The 20585-nt window shown below is 34.4% G+C and overlaps 1 protein-coding gene across 1 annotated transcript; it reads right to left on the bottom strand.

Moving 5' to 3' along the window:
• Window positions 1-664: 664 nt before the first annotated feature.
• Window positions 665-17346, bottom strand: LOC140889409 (uncharacterized). Its single transcript, XM_073297123.1, has 2 exons — window positions 17254-17346; window positions 665-1111 (listed from the first exon to the last, which is right to left on the bottom strand). Exons 1-2 carry the CDS (start codon window positions 17344-17346, stop codon window positions 665-667), a joined length of 540 nt encoding a protein of 179 aa, XP_073153224.1.
• Window positions 17347-20585: the final 3239 nt, after the last annotated feature.

The following is a 20585-nucleotide window of genomic DNA, read 5'->3' as shown; positions in this document are numbered from 1 at the left end:
CATTTTCAGAACAATAAAATCTGCACACAACACTAGACTCTGCATCTGAACCTTGCAATTTCTTACCACACTACTACTTTTTAGTTCTTCTCCTGAGGGTAACGAGACACAAAATTCCAAAATAGATTTATCCGGCAAGACCCTCAATTTCATCATAAAATTAATAGACATAAAAGAGTGCTAGCTCCTGTATCTATCAACATGAAAGCAGGTACGTTAGCAATACGGATCATATCTATGACAATTGCAGAATCTGGGTCAACCTGATCGTGAGTCATAGCAAACACTCTTCCCTTTATAGGATCCTTTGATTGTGGGCAATCCTTGGCGAAATTCCCTGGCTTCTTACAAAGAAAGCAAGTATTGGTCCCAAGCATGCATTGACCTGAGTGTGACTTCCCACACTTCTAACAGATAGGTGCATTCGCCGGCCTTTGAGCATTGGCGTTCAGCTGATTCTGCCCCTGAGGTCGCGCCTGATTTGGGTTTTGGCACTGCTGATGCTGTGGTCTCCTCTGAGCTGGAGCTTGATATGGCCTCTTCTGACTAGGCCCTTGCTGCTCTCTCCTTTGGTAACTGGTTCTCTTCGCCTGCAATTCTTTGATAATATCATTCCCGTCTTTCTCTGATAACATAGCCTCGTTGACGGCTACTTGGTATACGTTTATTCCCCACTCAATCTGACATCACGACGAATAGTGGCATTCAGTCCCTCCGTGAAATGCTTCAACTCCTCTGCAGCATTACCCGAAATCATGGGAACAAAATACCTCCCCCTCTCAAACTTCCTCACATACTCGGCAATGGAAATGCTTCCTTGGCGGAGCTCCAGAAATTCTCTGGCAAGTATAGTCCTGGTGCTGATAGTGAAATACTTCCCATAGAACACATCTTTGAATCCATTCCAAGTCAACATAGTCATATCCACAACAGAACGGGCTCCCTGCCACCAAACCCGTGCATCATCACGGAACATAAAGATGACATACCTCACATGGTCTGCATCAGTGAGCTGCATGTAGTAAAAAATAGCCTCCACTGACTGCACCCATTCCTCGGCTACAAGGGGATCAGCCCCTCCTTTAAACCCCTGTGGCCCTAGATCCTTAAACTGCTTAAAGATAGGAATGGTCAAAAGAGGTTGATTGTTGTTCCGTCCCCCCCTCTTGTGCTTAGATTAACTGTTGGATCTGTTACCCTTGGGCTCTACTCTGCTCTTGCAACAGAGTCGCCAACCCAGCCAAAAACTGGTTATTCTGATTGTCCTCATTGTTCAGATTTCTACGGTTATCCATGATCCTGATGTACATACAGTCCACATGCTTAATTACGTTATTTAAACATAACATCATAATCAACATGCATAACTTATTAATCGTAAGTACTATTATGCATCTTAAACATTCCATAGCATAAAACATACAGACATGAAGACGAAGCATAGGATCTTGGCGAGAATGCATGTGTGCGACAAATCCAGAGCGAACTGCCCTGATACCAAGCTGTAACGTCCAAATTTCTCAATAGAAACGTTACTCAAACATACATACCTAAAATTTGGGAAAAATAAAAACTTTGCGGAAGCATCATCTTCTTTATTAAAAATAAGCGTATTAAAAGTGCACAAATAATGAAATAGCATTTAAAAATCTTTTCCAAACATGACCCTCAACATAAGATTCAAAACTTGTTTGCCTCTCATCAAATAAAAAGGTTTAAAACATCTTCCAATCTAAAGCATTTGCACTCATGCATTGCCCGTCGGACCGACCCCTGCCTCTTCTTCATGTCCGCCCACATAATTATCAATAAAATCATCCACATCCTCGTTACCTTCACCATTCAAGTATAGTGAGTCGAAAGACTCAGCAAGAAAATGCATAAAAAAGATTTTCTAACTTTAAAAGAGAAACATTAACTTAAGCTTTCATGCAATAACATCTCGAATGTGTAACAATAACATAAAATATTTGGGTTGATGAAGTATGAGTAGTGTGGTAACTGTCATAACGAGTCGTTCATAGTTTTCTGTTGATCAACAAGCATATGAAATTTAGCCTGTAAACTTTCATTCTTTGGATAGCCGCTTCGGAGCTCATCCCGAAGTGCATACCCCATATAACCATCCTGTGAGCCATATTTGGATAGCCACTTCGGAGCTCATCCCGAAGTGCATACCCCATATAATCACCACAAGACGCATAATTCATCAAAATATTTTTCATGTATCATATGATTCATCTTATTATATCATATCATGTCATTTCCATAAATATCGTAACATGTTCATAAAGTTTCTCGTGATGCTAAATGCTTAAAATCCTTCAAAACATTTCATGAGAAATTCATACAATCATGCAATACATAACTTGACTGATCCACGTGAGGCATTCTGTCCGTCCCAGACCTTCAAAACTTTAAAATTCTTCATGAACATTCTTAAAAATAATTAAAATACCTTAAAATATCAAAATCATTATTTTTAGGACCCAAAAACTCGTAAAATGGGGTGGGATATGCGAACCTACGGAACGGCCGCGCTGTCTCCACAGCGCGGACGCGCAGCCCACTCGCACACCTGCGAAACCGCGGCACGGGCAAGCAGCGCGGGCGCACTGCCTGTGCGCATAAATGTGCAGCTCAGGATCGGGCGCGCTGCTCGGCAGCGCGGGTACGCCTTCGCAAAATATGAATTCCAAAAATTGATCTTTTCTGCACTTTTTCTGAACCTACGATGTTTAGAAACACTTTTCTGTCAAAAATATCTTTCAACATCATGAAAATTTTAAAACAATATACCCAAACACCAATAAACTCAAAAGATCTTTCATCAAAAACCTTCCTTCAAACTTTTGCCCCAAAAATCTGATTCATTGCCTTCAAATCATTCAAAACTCAATAAAATTGAACCGAACACATCAGGAATGCTTCACGTATCACAATCAAGCAACATACTCAAAAATTTTTCAAGAACGTGCATAGATCATCAATCAAAACACCTAGGGTTTTACCTTGAAAATACATATATTCTTGAATGAGTTTCAAAATCACTAAAAACTTGCCTGAATCGTCTGATTGGGATTAACCTGGACGGCGGAACAATCTAGCCTTGAGAATTCGAAGAACCCTAGCCTGAAGATCACAGTGTTTGAGAGAGATTTTGAGAAGGGAGCGTTCAAAATGAGAGTTCAAAATAAAATTCTGAACGCTTATTTTGTTTGTGACTAATGGGCTCTAACACAGCCCATTAGTTACATTTTAAAATGCTTTTAAAATTTTACTCTCCCACTCAATAAAAAAATACACTGCATCCCTTTAAACTTAATTTAAAATAAACATATTTTTCTTAACTCCAGCCAAGGCTAGGCTCGTCCCTACGACCCAAAATTAATACCAACCTGAAAACTTAAAAAAAACATACACATCACATAAATTTCAGGCATTATAATAAATCACATAATTTCACATAACAATTAAATTTTATAAATAACATGCATTAAATCATATAATTTAATCAATTAATCGTGATTAAGCTAGTGAACTTTTTGGACCTTACAATATTAAATTATAAAACATGATTAAGGAACTAGAATCCTAATTAGCCCGATGTTTAATCGGATCAGAAATGGTAAATTATGACTTTAGAACCAACGACGTGTTCGAAAGATCTGAAATCCAGATCAGAAGATGCAATCAGGTTTAGAGGAATTGTTCAAGTTCATAAGATAAGGGTGTAGTTCGAAAGATCTGAACCATGATCGGAATGTCCGATCAGAGTTAGGCCATTATCCTTTTCAAATAATCTCCAAATTTCTTAGTGATTAAGGAAATTGAATCTTTACACAAGTCTGACTCATTGCTTCGATGCTACAATTTAATAAACTCATTGTATATATGAGTCTTTGGATACTTGAAAAGCTATTGTCTTACCTTTATCCTTATTTTGTGCTTCTAAATTCATCTCGAAGGTGCAAAGAGAACTCACCAAGTCATACAACCAAGTGTAGATGTATTTTTTGATTCATCAATTGCACAAATCTAAAATCTGGATGTTAAAACGCTACGAAAGTGAAAGGACATTGCTAACAAGTCTTTTATTTGATATTGGATCTCTAATGTTGTATGCTTCGTTGGCTATATTAATCAAGCGACGATCATATTCTATGATTGTCTCATTTTCATCCATAATCAACCTCCTAAACATGATTAAGGGGTTTAAGGAGTTGAAATTTGGATTCAGAATGATCGGAAATGGTTCCAAGGGATACAAGTTATTGGACAGTTCAGAAGCTCTGAAGATTAGTTTGGAAGCAACGTTGTACTTCGGAGGCAGAGGATGAGTTCGGAATCTCTTAACTCAAGATCGGAAGGTCTGATTGCCTCTAGATAAGAAATTAGGGGCTTTCTGATTGATGACTTGGCGTGACTAGATCGGAAGCTCCAAAACCCAATTCGGAAGGTTCGAACTATGTCGGTAGCAATGTGTTGTCCAATCAGGGACACTCGTTTGATGTATATATATCGGAAGATCCCATCACTGTCTATAAATAAGAGCTGAGAGATTTATTTACGACTCACCAATTCACTTATTCCTCTCTCGGTTTTGGTGGTTTTGGAAGACTTCCGGGCATCGTCTTGAGGGTCAGTCAATAGCAAAGCACTACCGAGATAATAACGAAGTTGTGCCTAGGTTTTGAGGCCAATGCTTCAAAGGACTAACGACAAACGCATGTATAATTATAGACTCTGATTAGCTTCTGTGAGTAGATATAGTCTAGTTAAGGTTTTTAGTAGACAATAAGTGATATGATGATTAATCTGCTTATAATAGACTCTTACTAGAGAGCAGTGTTGCTAGGTTTCTTGAGTTGCTTGATAGAGGTACATACATACTATTCGAGTCTGGTTGAGTATGCATGTTCTATGTCTGCGTGGTTTATGTTCATTTATTATGTCACAGTTATTACTGTTACACGCATCATGTTAAGCCTATAACTTGATATTACCAGTAGAAGGGTTTCTCAGTCCCGAGTTATTGTGAATGGATTTCGTGGATTCGGGTCCGATTACTTTTGTCCACTTATTATTATGGTATGAGAGTACCTCCTGATGCGATGACCTAGTGTGCTATATACGATGACATCCATTATATGAGTAAGAGTTTTCTGCCGTGATAGATTTTCGGTATCCTTTCATTTGTATTAGAATTCATAGAATGTGTATACTCATATTTTTGTATTAGCATTGTTAGCTCACGTCCTCGGTTTTGATTCTGGACACCCCATTCTATGGGACAGGGCTTAGGTTTGACGAAGCAGGAGGTAGCGGTCGTTGAGCTGCAACAAGGTTGGATTTGTACTATATATACCAGATTTTCTATTAGTGGATTTTAGTATTGTTATTCGATGAGGCTGTATAATATTTAACTACACTTGATTTCAGTACCGGTTGTATTCCTCCGGGGTTTTTAGTTGTACCATGCTTAGTTCTCGCTAGTTCTTAATGATTATTGCTTTAAGATATTTATTGTATTCTTAAACTTTAATTAGTTAGTGATTCCGGAAGGGTCACTACAAAAAGTATATTAGAAAATAAACACTTTTAAATAAAAGAAATCAGATTTTCTTATGAAAGATAATCACAGGTCTAGAAATGAAAAACACAATACTATTTTATCAAAAAAGAAATATATATTATCAAGGAATATAATTAATGCCTAGCAAGGCAAATCATATTTTCTTTCAAAAAACATTGCAAGAAAAAAAGGAGATCAACCCATTTCGAACAACATGAAATTAAAAATAAATGAAAGCGTCCAACAAAGGGATCAATTATTAAAAATATTGAATATGTTGAAAAATATTATTATTATTAATATTATATTGAATATTGAATGTTGAATGTTGAATATTGAGTTGTAAAATGTGGAAAATTAGTATGTGATGATGTAGATGATGATGTATTTATTTTTGGACTAATCTCAAATGTGGATCTATAAATAGGTCTTCATTTGTGATGAAAAATACAATTGAATTGAGAGAGAAAAATTTGTGAAGTGTAGAGTTTGATATATTTTGAGTTTTGGAGTTTTTACTTTTTACCATAATTTTTTTCTTTTTCACAACACGTTATCAGCACGATCGCTCGAAGGTTCTCTATATTTTTCGACGCTCCAAAATACAAGAAGAAGTCAAAAATATTCAACAAGTAAGAATTTTTATTTTACTGTTTATATATTTTTATTATGTATATATTAATATATAATATCATGTTATGAAAAAATAAGTTTTTTATCAAAACTTGTTATAAATCCTGGGAGGATGTTAAGACGACATCCCACACTCCCGGTAAGGGATACGACAAGTATAAAAGCCTCTAAGGTTTTTAAACAATAACGTGATATATATTTATTATGTATATATATTAACTATATTAATATATAATTTCATGTTATTATATAAAGGTTGTCTATGACACTGACCTTATAATAACGTGATATGATATATATTATTGTGTATTTATATACTAACTATATTTGTATAATCTCATGTTATTATATAAAAGATTGTCTACGACACCGATCTTATAATAATGTGATATGATATACTATACCTTACTTTATACTAACTATATTGGTATAATTTCACAACATTATATAAAAGGCTGTCTACGACACTGACCTTATAATAATGTGATATGATATACATAATTATTTAATTATGATTATCATTATATGCATTGCATCATTATCACAAATTTTTATTCAACACATACTCGATTTTTTTCTTTACCCCCAATGGTCACAAACGGCTAAATTTTTGCCCTATAAATATGTTCACTCAAACTCATTTTCAATCACACCAAATTCACTCTTTCTCTCAAAATATTTTCTCCTCGGTTTTTTTTTTTCGAAAAAGAAGAAGATGGAGTTTTTGAACTTTCTAAGGCTATTTTTCATAACGACTATGATCATCATGCTCACGAGTTTTGTACTCACCGACGATTTTTCACCACAGATTTTTTTATCTATTTATATACGCACTTGTAATTTTCGTCCTTCCATTATTTTGTATTATCATACTAATAGAAATTAACTAATAAAATGCATTGTTATTTTTTTAGTACCACCATATCAAATTTGGCAAAGATTGAATTCGTTGCGCTCGATATCACTGGAAAGAATTATATGCCATGGACTCTCGATGTAGAGATGCATCTTAAGTCATTGGGTCTAAGTGATACCATCAAAGAAATTAATATATCAACCTCACAAGATAAAGCAAAGACAATGATTTTCTTACGCCGACATCTTGATGAAGGGTTGAAATGTGAGTATCTCACAGAAAAAGATCCAATGATTTTAATGAAAGGGTTGAAAGAAAGATTTGAGCATATAAGGGAAGTGATACTTCCGACCGCCCGTGATGAATGGAATTCGTTGAGAATCCAAGACTTTAAAAAATTCAGTGATTATAATTCTACGATGTATCGAATAGTCTCGCAATTAAAATTCTGTGAACTTGAAGTCATAGAGATGGAAATGCTTGAGAAAACGTTTTCCACTTTTTACGCATCAAATATAACTCTACAGCAACAGTATAGAGTGCGTGGTTTTACGAGATATTCTGAACTCATTGCATGTCTTCTTGTGGCGGAAAAGAACAACGAATTGTTAATAAGAAATCATCAATTCCGACCCACTGGATCAACGGCATTTCCTGAAGCAAATGTCGTAATGAAAAATGAAAACCAAAATCAAAGACATAGACCAGAATTTGGTCGTGAACGAGGTCGAGGAAATGGGCGTGGGCGTGGACGTGGACGTAAAAATTATCGCGGTCGTGGTCGTGGCCGTGGATATGAAAATAATCGAGATAGTTATTTCAATAACTCATCTCAAAAGAACGTCACGAACCACCCACCAAAAAGGTAGCATGAAAATACGAGTGAAAATGAAAATCACTCAAAAAGATCTGAGAGTGTTTGTTATAGATATGGCACTCCAGGACATTGGTCACATATTTGTCGAACCCCTGAGCACCTATGTAAACTCTATAAAGAATCGACAAAGGGGAAAGGAAAAGAGACCAATTTTGTTGAAAATAGTGACCATTTAATTGGTTCAACTAGTTTCAATGCTGCAGATTTTTTGAATGATTTCGAAGACATTGATTAAAAGATTGGTGGGATTAGATTGTAACAAATTTGTATTTTTATGCATTCTTGTATTATAAAGCATGTTATATTTTGCATTTGTATTGTACTTAATTTTTCTTTATTGCATTTTTGTGAAGTTTGATATGGAAAATGCTATGAGCAAACATGGAAATAATATCATGGAAATTTGCATATCGGATAGTTGTACAACGCACACTATTCTGCGAGATGAAAGATATTTTTTGGAAATAAAACCAACAAAAACAATGGTGAATACAATATCAGGTCCTGTAGACTTGATTGAAGGTTGTGGTAAAGCATAATTTTTGTTACCAAATGGTAAAAAATTTTTGATAAATGATGCTATATATTCACCACAATCGAAATGAAATTTGTTGAGTTTTAATGACATATATTCTCATGGATATGATACTGAGACGATAACTGATGGAAATCAGAAATATATGTGTCTTACCACATATAAATCAGGAAAGAAATATGTGGTTGAAAAATTATCAATGCTCCCTACTGGATTGCATTATACACATATAAGGTCAATCGAATCAAATATGATGGTTAATAGTTCTTCAATATTAATCAATTGGCATGATCGATTGGGGCATCCTGGTTCAATAATGATGCGAAGAATTATTGAAAATACGCATGGTCATCCATTGAAAGACGAGAAGATCTTTCAGAATAATAAGTTTCAATGTAAAGCATGTTCTCTTGGAAAACTTATTATAAGACCATCGCCAGCTAAAATCCAAACAGAATCACCCATATTTCTTGAACGCATTCAGGGTGATATTTGTGGGCCAATTCATCCACCATGTGGACCATTTTGATATTTTATGGTATTAATCGATGCCTCTAGCAGATGGTCACATGTATGCTTATTGTCAACTCGGAATGTGGCATTTGCAAGATTAATGGCTCAAATAATAAAATTTCGGAATCAATTTCCCGATTATACAATCAAGAAAATAAGACTTGATAATGCTGGAGAATTTACTTCCCAAACTTTCAATGACTATTGTATGTCAATGGGAATTACTGTTGAACATCCTGTTGCTCATGTTCATACACAGAATGGATTAGCTGAATCATTGATTAAACGTGTACAACTGATTGCTAGACCAATGATTATGAGAACAAAACTCCCTATTTCTATATGGGGACATGCAATTTTACATGCTGCGGCATTAATTCGCATCAAACCAAGTGCATATCATAAATTCTCTCCATTGCAGCTTGCATTTGGTAAAGAACCAAATATTTCTCATCTGAGAATTTTTGGATGTATGGTGTATGTGCCTATTGCACCACCTCAACGATCAAAAATGGGTCCTCAAAGAAAAATCGGTATTTATATCGGTTATGATAGCTCATCAATCATTCGATATCTTGAGCCTCAGACAGGCGATGTGTTTACAGCACGTTTTGCTGATTGTCATTTTAATGAAGAAATCTTCCCAATGTTAGGGGGAGAAAAGAAACACATCGAAAAAGAAATCACATGATATGTACCATCATTGTTACATTTGGATCCAAGGACCAAACAATGTGAGAAAGATGTACAGCAAATTGTGCACTTGCAAAGAATTGCAAATCAAATTCCAGATGCATTTGCAGACACAAAAGGGGTAACAAAATCATATATACATGCTGTAAATGCCCCTGCTCGAAATGAAATTCCAAAGAAACAAATTGAAGACACTTATGATGTCATAAAATGCTTGAAGCGTGGAAGGCCAGTCGGTTCCAAGGATAAAAATCCTCGGAAAAGAAAAGGCATAGAGAAACACGATGATCATAAAATAGAAAATGGTGTTCCAGAAGAAATACCTGATGATGAAAATGTTCTGTCAGAACCACAAACTGACGAGAATCGTGAAATCTCTATCAATTATATTAATACTGGAAAAATATGGAACCGAAAAGATATAGAAGATATTGATGAGATATTTTCTTATAATGTGGCATGTGACATCATAAATGAAAACGAGGATCATGAACCAAAAAATTTTGGTGAATGTAAAAATCGTCATGATTGGGAAAAATGGAAAGATGCCATCCAGGTTGAATTGAATTCGCTAAATAAACGTAATGTTTTTGGACCTATAGTCCCCACATCTGAAGGTGTAAAACCTGTTGGATACAAATGGGTTTTTATTCGAAAGCGAAATGAGAAAAATAAAATAGTAAGATATAGAGCTAGACTTGTTGCACAAGGTTTTTCTCAAAGGCCTGGAATTGATTATGAAGAAACGTATTCTCCTGTTATGGATGCAATTACGTTTTGATATTTTATTAGTTTGGCAGTGTCTGAAAATTTGGAAATGTGTCTGATGGATGTTGTTACGGCTTAATTATACGGATCACTTGATAGTGATATATACATGAAGATCCCTGAAGGATTTAAGATGTCTGAGGCACAAAGTTCAAAACCCAGAGAATTTTATTCTGTAAAATTGCTAAGATCATTATATGGGTTGAAGCAATCCGGCCGAATGTGGTATAATCGGCTAAGTGAGCACTTAATGAAAAAGGGATATGTAAATGATCCAATATGCCCTTGTGTTTTCATCAAGAAAACAACATTCGGATGTGTAATTATTGCTGTATATGTTGATGATTTAAACATCATTGGAACGAATAAAGAAATTCAAGAGGTTATGATGTACTTGAAGGAAGAATTTGAAATGAAGGATCTTGGAAAAACCAAGTACTGTCTAGGTTTGCAAATAGAACAAAAAGAATGTGAAATTTTTTTTCACCAGGAAAATTATACAGAAAAGATCCTTAAATGTTTTAATATGGATAAATCAAATCCATTAAGTACTCCAATGGTTGTAAGATCATTAAACATAGAAAAGGATCCATTCCGTCCATGTGAAGATGATGAAGTTATTCTTGGTCCAGAAGTATCATATCTAAGTGTCATTGGTGCCCTTATATATCTTGGAAATTGCACTAGACCAGATATATCTTTTGCTGTAAATTTATTGGCAAGATTCAGTTCATATCCAACAAAGAGGCACTGGAACGGAATTAAACATATATTTCGTTATCTACGAGGAACGACAGATTTGGGACTTTTGTACTCAAAAGACACCAATCAAAGTATCATTGGTTATGCCGATGCTGGTTATTTATCTGATCCACATAAGGCACGTTCCCAAACCGGGTATGTATTTACTCGTGGAGGCACCGCAATTTCTTGGCGTTCACAGAAACAAACACTCGTAACAACTTCATCAAATCACGCTGAGATTATTGCGCTACATGAAGCAAGCCGTGAATGTGTTTGGCTAAAATCAATGACAAAACATATCCAAACTTTTTGTGGATTATCAGTAGACAAGAAGCTTGTGACGTTGTATGAAGACAATGCTGCATGTATTGCTCAAATAAAAGAAGGATACATCAAAAGTGACAGAACAAAACATATACCCCCAAAGTTCTTTGCCTACACTCAAGAGCTTGAGAAGAATAAAGATATTGATATCTGTTATATTCAATCAAGTGAGAACTCATCAGATCTCTTCACAAAGGCACTTTCCACGACGATATTCAGAAAGCATACATACAACATTGGGATGCGCAATCTGCGGAATATGTAAAGAATCACTCATGTTAACATGAGGGGGAGTTTACGTGGCTGCACTCTTTTTCCCTTACTAAGGTTTTTATCCCACTGGGTTTTTCCTAGTAAGGTTTTTAACGAGGCAGTATAAAACACGTAATGAAGACAATCATCATATCACGATCATCATCACAAGGGGGAGTGTTGAAAAATAATATTATTATTAATATTATGTTGAATATTGAATGTTGAATGTTGAATATTGAGTTTTAAAATATGGAAAATTAGTGTGTGATTATGTAGATGATGATGTATTTATTTTTGGACTAATCTCAAATGTGGATCTATAAATAGGTCTTCATTTGTGATGAAAAATACAATTGAATTGAGAGAGAAAAATTTGTGAAGTGTAGAGTTTGATATATTTTGAGTTTTGGAGTTTTTACTTTTTACCATAAATTTTTATTTTTTCACAACAGAATACAAGTTATAGAAGACTATAACAATATAATAATTAAGCTTGAAGATGATGAAATTATTATAATTTTGCAATGAAGGATTTTCAACATTAAAAAAAAGGGAGAGGTTGTCCAACGTAACAAAAAAATCAAAGAATAAATACATATATGAAGATGCAAAATATTTGATGACGACAAGACTACAAAAATATCTATGGAAGATGATAAAAATATAATTTTTTTTTTTACAGAGAGGAAAAGCGGATGACTATGAAGAAAGAAAATATTTGACGTTATAATTTAATTTAAGATTTAGAATACATTATCTATATTATATTTTTATTGTTCAGAAATCAATGAGATAAAATAAGTGGTCAACGCTATGAAATATATTTTTTCTTCTCTCAAATTTTATTTTAATAACTCCAGTATGATATTTATTTTATATTATATTTTTCTCAATGCCTAATTTATACAAAACTAAAATATTAATTACCAATATGTTTTCCAACAGTTATCAATTCAATTAGATTTTTAACCTATAAAAATTTTTGAACAAAATTCATTTGCAAGTACAATTTATGATATACATCTTGTACTTAGTATATTACATTGAATTTTATTATATCTTGACTAAAGAAGCATGAAAATTATTGGTTTACTGCAATTTAATCTTTTTTCAACTCACTTATTTGATTAACAATTCTTATCGACAATGCAAATGTGTTCTCATGTGTATTTTTCTAGTTTTTGTAAATGTGTGAATATCCATCACTAATTTGTAATGAACTGGTTGTTGGGCGGTTGGCAGTGGCAGAGCCCACATTTAAAGTCCGGCTGGCACAAATTTTTTTGCATTTTATATGAGCAAGAGTTTTCTACCGTGATAGATTTTCGGTATCCTTTCATTTGCATTAGCATTCATAGAATGTGTATACTCATACTTTCGTATTAGCATTGTTAGCTCACGTCCTCGGTTTTGGTTCTGGACACCCCATTCTATGGGACAAGGCTTAGGTTGGACGAACCAGGAGTTAGCGGTCGTTGAGCTGCAACAAGGTTGGATTTGTACTATATATACCAAATTTTCTATTAGTGGATTTTAGTATTGTTATTCGATGAAGCTGTATAATATTTAACTACACTTGATTTTAGTACCGGTTGTATTCCTCTGGGGTTTTTAGTTGTACCATGCTTAGTTCTCGCTAGTTCTTAATGATTATTTCTTTAAGATATTTATTGTATTCTTAAACTTTAATTAGTTAGTGATTCCAGAAGGGTCACTACAAAAAGTATATTAGAAAATAAACACTTTTAAATAAAAGAAATCATATTTTCTTATGAAAGATAATCACAGGTCTAGAAATAAAAAACACAATACTATTTTATCAAAAAGGAAATATATTATCAAGGAATATAATTAATTCCTAGCAAGGCAAATCATATTTTGTTTCAAAAAATATTGCAAGAAAAAAAGGAGATCAACCCATTTCGAACAACATGAAATTAAAAATAAATGAAAGCGTCCCACAAAGGGATCAATTATTAAAAATATTGAATACAAGTTATAGAAGACTATAACAATATAATAATTAAGCTTGAAGATGATGAAATTATTATAATTTTGCAATGAAGGATTTTCAACATTAAATAAAAAGGGAGAGGTTGTCCAACGTAACAAAAAAATCAAAGAATAAATACATATATGAAGATGCAAAATATTTGATGACGACAAGACTACAAAAATATCTATGGAAGATGATAAAAATATAATTTTTTTTTACAGAGAAGAAAAGCGGATGACTATAAAGAAAGAAAATATTTGACGTTATAATTTAATTTAAGGTTTAAAATACATTATCTATATTATATTTTTATTGTTTAGAAATCAATGTGGTAAAATAAGTGGTCAACGCTATGAAATATATTTTTTCTTCTCTCAAATTTTATTTTAATAACTCCAGTATGATATTTATTTTATATTATATTTTTCTCAATGCCTAATTTATACAAAACTAAAATATTAATTACTAATATGTTTTCCAACAGTTATCAATTCAATTAGATTTTTAACCTATAAAAATGTTTGAACAAAATTCATTTGCAAGTACAATTTATGATATACATCTTGTACTTAGTATATTACATTGAATTTTATTATATATTGACTAAAGAAGCATGAAAATTATTGATTTACTGCAATTTAATCTTTTTTCAACTCACTTCTTTGATTAACAATTCTTATCGACAATGCAAATGTGTTTTCATGTGTATTTTTCTAGTTTTTGTAAATGTGTGAATATCCATCACTAATTTGTAATGAACTGGTTGTTGGGCGGTTGGCAGTGGCAGAGCCACATTTAAAGTTCTGCTGGCACAAATTTTTTTGCATTTTATATGTATTAATTTTGAAATAATTTGACATTAACATGGATAGCTCAATTAAATAATTGAAGTATTCAAAAGGTTAAATAGTTCGAGTAGATTGAAATTTCTGAGTCCATTGGGGCTATTGATGGTTGGGCTTATAATGGTGACGTCTATTTTTCTCGTGAATATAAAGTCCTTAAGTTTTCAAATATTGAGCAAACATACTTATAAAAAATATGTACGAACAAGAGTACATATATTCAAAATTTAAAAACATGAGAATATATATTTTCAAAATTTGTAAACATATGTAGGGTAGGGATATCGAGCTAAAATATCGAATTTTCGGGATATCGTACCGAACGTTTTTCGAAATATAGACATTTTTTTGGTATATTGAATTTTTTTTCGATATCTATACGGTACCTATCTGGATTTTTTCTGTACCAACATTTCAGAATTTCGATATCGATACCGGTATGAATTTTTTTCATGCCAATATTTTTTATACGGTATACCGAAAACTTACCCCTAAACATACGTACAAAAATATAAAATTGTAATCCTAATGTCCATACAGAACATTATGACAGAAAAGAAAAGCCAGTGGAAATGTGTGTGTTTAAGTGGATAAGAATGGAATGGCACAAATTTTTATTGTGCAAATGATGCAATCACGTTCACGGTCCCTACTAGGCATTCGTGTTTCATTAATCGATGGTATATATGATAATAGGGACGATGACTGCCGGAAGTCATTATATTTGTAATTAAAAATATGGAATAATTAGATAACGTGAAACCACGACATTATTGAAAGCCTAATGTAGTTACTAACTTTATTGTGTTTTCAAGTTTTGAGCGCATATATCACTACAAAAAATATTAAGACAAGCTGGTGGATTCTTAAAATTTGAAAATTATTATAAGGGTGTATTCTGAATTCTGAACGTCAACAACAACAAAAGCAGCAATACTGATGAACAAGTCGAGGCGAGAGAATCTCACTAATCGCAAGACGAAATTGCCCGTTAACAGTGCTCAACGTTGGCGGCAATCGTCTCTAAGATACAACGACTATTCAATCGAGATATAGCAGCACAACAAATATCTCGATCTTCGTCGAACTAAAATATATATCAACTTTTTCTTTTGTGAGAGAGAGGGAAGAATTCGCAGAGAAATCTGATATATTACGTTATCAGATGTTTCAGATGATCCCTCTGCGTTATAACAGTCATATATATATACTATGACTCCAAAAAACACGTTTTATGGCGTAAGGATGCAACCCATGACAGAAAAAGCCCAGAAAGAGACGTGACTTTATGGACTGCAGAAGGCGCGCTCGATCGGTCAAATTTAACAGATCGGGCGCCCAACTTTGTCCCAACTTTCTGCCTCGGAAAAATAAGGGTGCGCTCGGTCGATATAAAACTAACGATCGGGCGGCCAACTTTGTCAAACTTTCTGTCTCGGCAGGTGAGGGCTGCGTTCAGTCGGTATAAATCTACCAATCGGGCGCACTAACAAAATAATAAAAATTATTATTATTTTTTTATAACCAAATTTTATCCAAAAAGAATAATTGATCATAAGACCTCGCCACGCCGCGCCGGCCGCGCGTGTGTGTTTGTCGCATCGATTAGCGTCTTGCCACTTTACAAAACATCGGTGCCCTAAGGGCCCAATCCCATAATCCAAAGTTGGATTATATAAGGTGAACAATACATTGAACATGTTTCAATGTGGGACAACTTTTCCTCCAATTTATTTCACCAAATTCAAATTTTTGCATCAATTGGGACAAGCTTTTTGGACAAGTATACAAGCTTTTTGGACAAGTAATTCAAGCCCATTTCATGCCATTTTATTCCAACAATTCATTCAACATTTTTTCCAACAATCCCCCACATGAATGAATTTCACGTATATTAGCATTCTCACTAGAAAGTCATTTGAGTTATTGTTACATCAGGATAGGTAGCTTGTGGCCTTGAACCTACCGTAGTAAAATACTATCGGATTTACTAGTTTCATAGTGACGCGATATCTTGAACTAGTCAACCGTTTATGTAAACCAAGTCAATAGTACTTACATAACAATACTCTAACACATTTTGTTCTCACGTTGTGTCCATTTCGGCCCTGGACCATATCTTTGATTCATAAGTGTTGCAATCAAAGCGGCCAATACTTTGTACTTATATAGGTGATCTCCTATCAAGAGTATCATGCGTTACTCTACCTCATAGGTATAGGAATCATTAAAAGAAAACTTAACCTCATCACATTTTGCAGGTCATTTAGACTTGGATATTTCAGGAATGAGCAAGTAACAATTCCAAGCACTCAAACTAATATTTATAACTTAGTTGTCCCATTGAACCAAGGTTTTGGGATCTCCAATTCTCTACGGCTATAAATATTTTAATTTGTGGATTTTAAATTCATTCCTCCAAGTAGTTTGTACATTTGATCTCTATTTATAATTTTTGTAAGCGGATCCGCAAGGTTTTCCTTTGACTTCACATAGTCAACCGAAATAACCCCATTCGAGATCAATTGTCTTATGGTATTGTGTCTCCGACGAATATGTCGAGATTTACCATTGTACATACTACTTTGTGATCTTCCTATTGCTGACTGACTGTCACAATAAATTGTAATGGAAGACACCAGTTTATTCCAACATGGAATATCTTCGAGAAAGTTTCGAAGCCACTCGGCTTCTTCTCCAGCTTTATCTAAAGTAATGAACTCGGACTCCATAGTCGACCGAGCTATACAAGTTTGTTTAGAGGATCTCCATGACACCGCTCCCCCACCGATTGTGAACACATATCCACTCGTAGACTTGGAGTCTTTCGTGTCAGAAATCCAATTTGCATCACAATATCCTTCTAGGACCGCAGGATATTTTGTATACACTATTTCATAACTAGAAGTGTATTTCAAATATCCAAGCACTCTCATTAGTACTTTTCAATGATCCTCACTTGGATTACTTGTGAATCGACTTAGCTTATTTACGGTATATGCAAGACCAGGATGGGTACAGTTAGTTAAATACATTAAACTTCCTATCATCCTTGCATATTCCACTTGTGAAACAGGTTCACCTCTATTTTTGGCTAAATGTGTACCCAATTCCATATGTGTGCTAGTCGGATGACGATTTGTGGCATTAAATTATTCAAGAACCTTTTCTAAATAATGAGTTTGGGATAACATAATTCCAGCAGGAAGTCTAGACACTTTAATCCCTAGAATAATATCACACAATCCCAAATCCTTCATGTCAAAATGTTGTCTCAACATTTTCTTGGTTTTCACAATCAATTCATGGTTGCTTCCCATGATTAACATGTCATCTACATAAAGGCAAACAATTACATATGCATTTGTAGTATCTTTAATCTAGACACATTTATCACATTCATTTATTGTGAAACCATTGACAACATTGCAGTCTCAAACTTTTCATGCCACTGTTTAGGTGCTTTTTTGAGTCCATACAATGACTTGACAAGTTTACACATCTTTCCTTCTTTTTCGGGTACAATAAACTCTTCTGGTTGTTTTATATATATTTCTTCTTCCAACTCTCCATTCAAAAACGCTGTTTTAACATCCATTTGATGTATCTCAAGATCATGCAATGCTGCAATAGCTATAAGAACACGAATGGATGTTATTCTAGAAATCGGAGAGTAGGTATCGAAGAAATCATATCCCTCCTTTTGTCTAAAACCTTGAACCACTAGTCGAGCTTTATATTTATCTATAGATCCATCTTCTTTGTATTTCCTTTTAAGAATCCACTTGGATCCCAAAGTTTTACATCCCGGAGGGAGATCAACCAACTCCCACGTATGATTATGCATGATGGAATCTATTTCATTTTGTATGGCTTCCTTCCAAAAAGGAGCCTCAGGATTTGATAAAGCCTCTTTAAGAGTTCTTGGTTCATTATCTAACATGTATGTTAGAAAATCAGGACCAAAAGACTTTTCAACTCTTACACGCTTGCTGCGTCTTGGTTCCTCGTTGTTTTGTGGAGTGTCAGTTGTGTTTTCATAAGTTCGCTTGTTCGAACTTATTTCTTTCCTTTCTTTACAATGAAATATCTTTTCAAAGATACATCATTCCTTGATTCCATGATTGTGCCTTCATTTACATCATGAATTGTTGGCTTATGCACTAAGAATCGATATGCACTACTATTGTATGCATAACCAATAAATATGCAGTCAACCGTTTATACCTAATTTTTATTTATTTTGGCTTAGGTACTTCTACTTTAGCCAAAAACCCCCACACTTTGAGGTATTAGTAAGAAGGTTTACGACCTTTCCACTGTTCATACGGTGTTTCATCTTTTCCTTTGATTGAAATCTTATTTAGAATGTGAGTTGCTGAGAGAATTGCTTCACCCCACATATTTTGAGGTAAGCCAGAATTTATTAACAACGCGTTCATCATTTCCTTTAATGTTCGATTTTTGCGTTCTGCAACACCATTGGATTGAGGTGAGTAAGGGGCTGTCGTTTGATGAATGATGCCCGAAGTTGAGCAAAATTCTTCGAAAGGAGCCACATACTCTCCACCTCGATCACTTCGAATCATTTTAATCTTTGAACTTTGTTGATTTTAAATCTCAGTCTTATATTTCTTGAAAGCTTCGATTGCTTCATCTTTGCTTTTCAATAAATATACATAACAAAATCTGGTGCAGTCATTAATGAATGTTATAAAGTACTTATTTCCACCTCGTGTTTGTACCATTTTTAAATCACATACATCAGTATGTATTCATTCAAGTCGCGTAGTACTTCTCATGACATTATGAAATGGAGCTTTAACCATTTTTGCTTCAACACAAATCTCACACTTGTTTTGTGAATTTCTTTTAAACGTAGGTATTACGTTTAAATTTGCAAGTCGTTGCAATGTATTGAAGTTAACATGTCCTAATCGTTCATGCCATAATTCATAGCTTTCAAGCAAGTAAGCAGAACCAACAACTTTATTTTTCGCCTCAGGGCGGATAACATTCATTACATTCAATTTAAAGAGACCACTCTCTTGATACCCTTTACCAACAAATACACCGGATTTTGTCAACACAAACTTATCAGACTCAAACACCATTCTAAACCCTGCCTTGCTCAAAAGAGAGCCCGAAACTAAATTCTTACGAATGTCCGGCACATGTAGCATATTTTTTAGCATCATTTCTTTGCCCGACGTCATCTTCAGCACTACATTGCCAACTCCAACGACATCCGAAGTTTCATAGTTTCCCATGAACAATGTTCTATCACCAATGGTGGCATATGTGGAATACATATCTATATCAGCACAAATGTGGCTCGTTGAGCCGGTATCGATCCACCATCCTCTTGGACCATCCACCATGTTGGTCTCACAAATAACAGCACTTATATCAATATCTGAAATTGCTAAAGGTACATACCTTTCTTGAACCATGTTCGTTTGCTTTGGTTTCAGATTGTTGTTGTTTTTTCTTGGAAGTCGGCATTCCCTTGCCATATGATTCGGTTTGCCATAGTTGTAGCAACTTTCTTGGAATTTCTTTGCTTTCACCTTTTCCTTTCCATCATGGGGGCGCTTCCTCTTTTGAATTGTACTAGACTCCGCCAGATTTGCTTTGGCCTCGGTTTCCATCATCTTTTTATGTGACTTGGCCTCGATATTTCTGTTATCCTCCTCAATGCAAAGTCGCACTATAAGATATTCAAATTTTAACTCCTTACGTTTGTGCTTAAGGTAGTTTTTGAAGTTTTTCCACAGCAGAGGCAACTTCTCACTGATAGACGCGACTTGGAACGGTTCATTGATTTCAATTCCTTTGGCCAATAAGTCATGCAAGATGAATTGTATCTCTTGCACTTGACTCATCACAGTTTTTGAGTCGACCATCTTGAAGTTCAGAAATTTGCCAACCACAAACTTCTTTATGTCGGCGTCTTCAGTTTTGTATTTCT

Source organism: Henckelia pumila, chromosome 3 (assembly GCF_033568475.1).
Source record: "Henckelia pumila isolate YLH828 chromosome 3, ASM3356847v2, whole genome shotgun sequence".
Taxonomy (NCBI): Eukaryota; Viridiplantae; Streptophyta; class Magnoliopsida; order Lamiales; family Gesneriaceae; genus Henckelia; species Henckelia pumila.
Note: the sequence above shows the minus strand (reverse complement) of the source record. Positions and strands in the feature narration are given on the sequence as shown.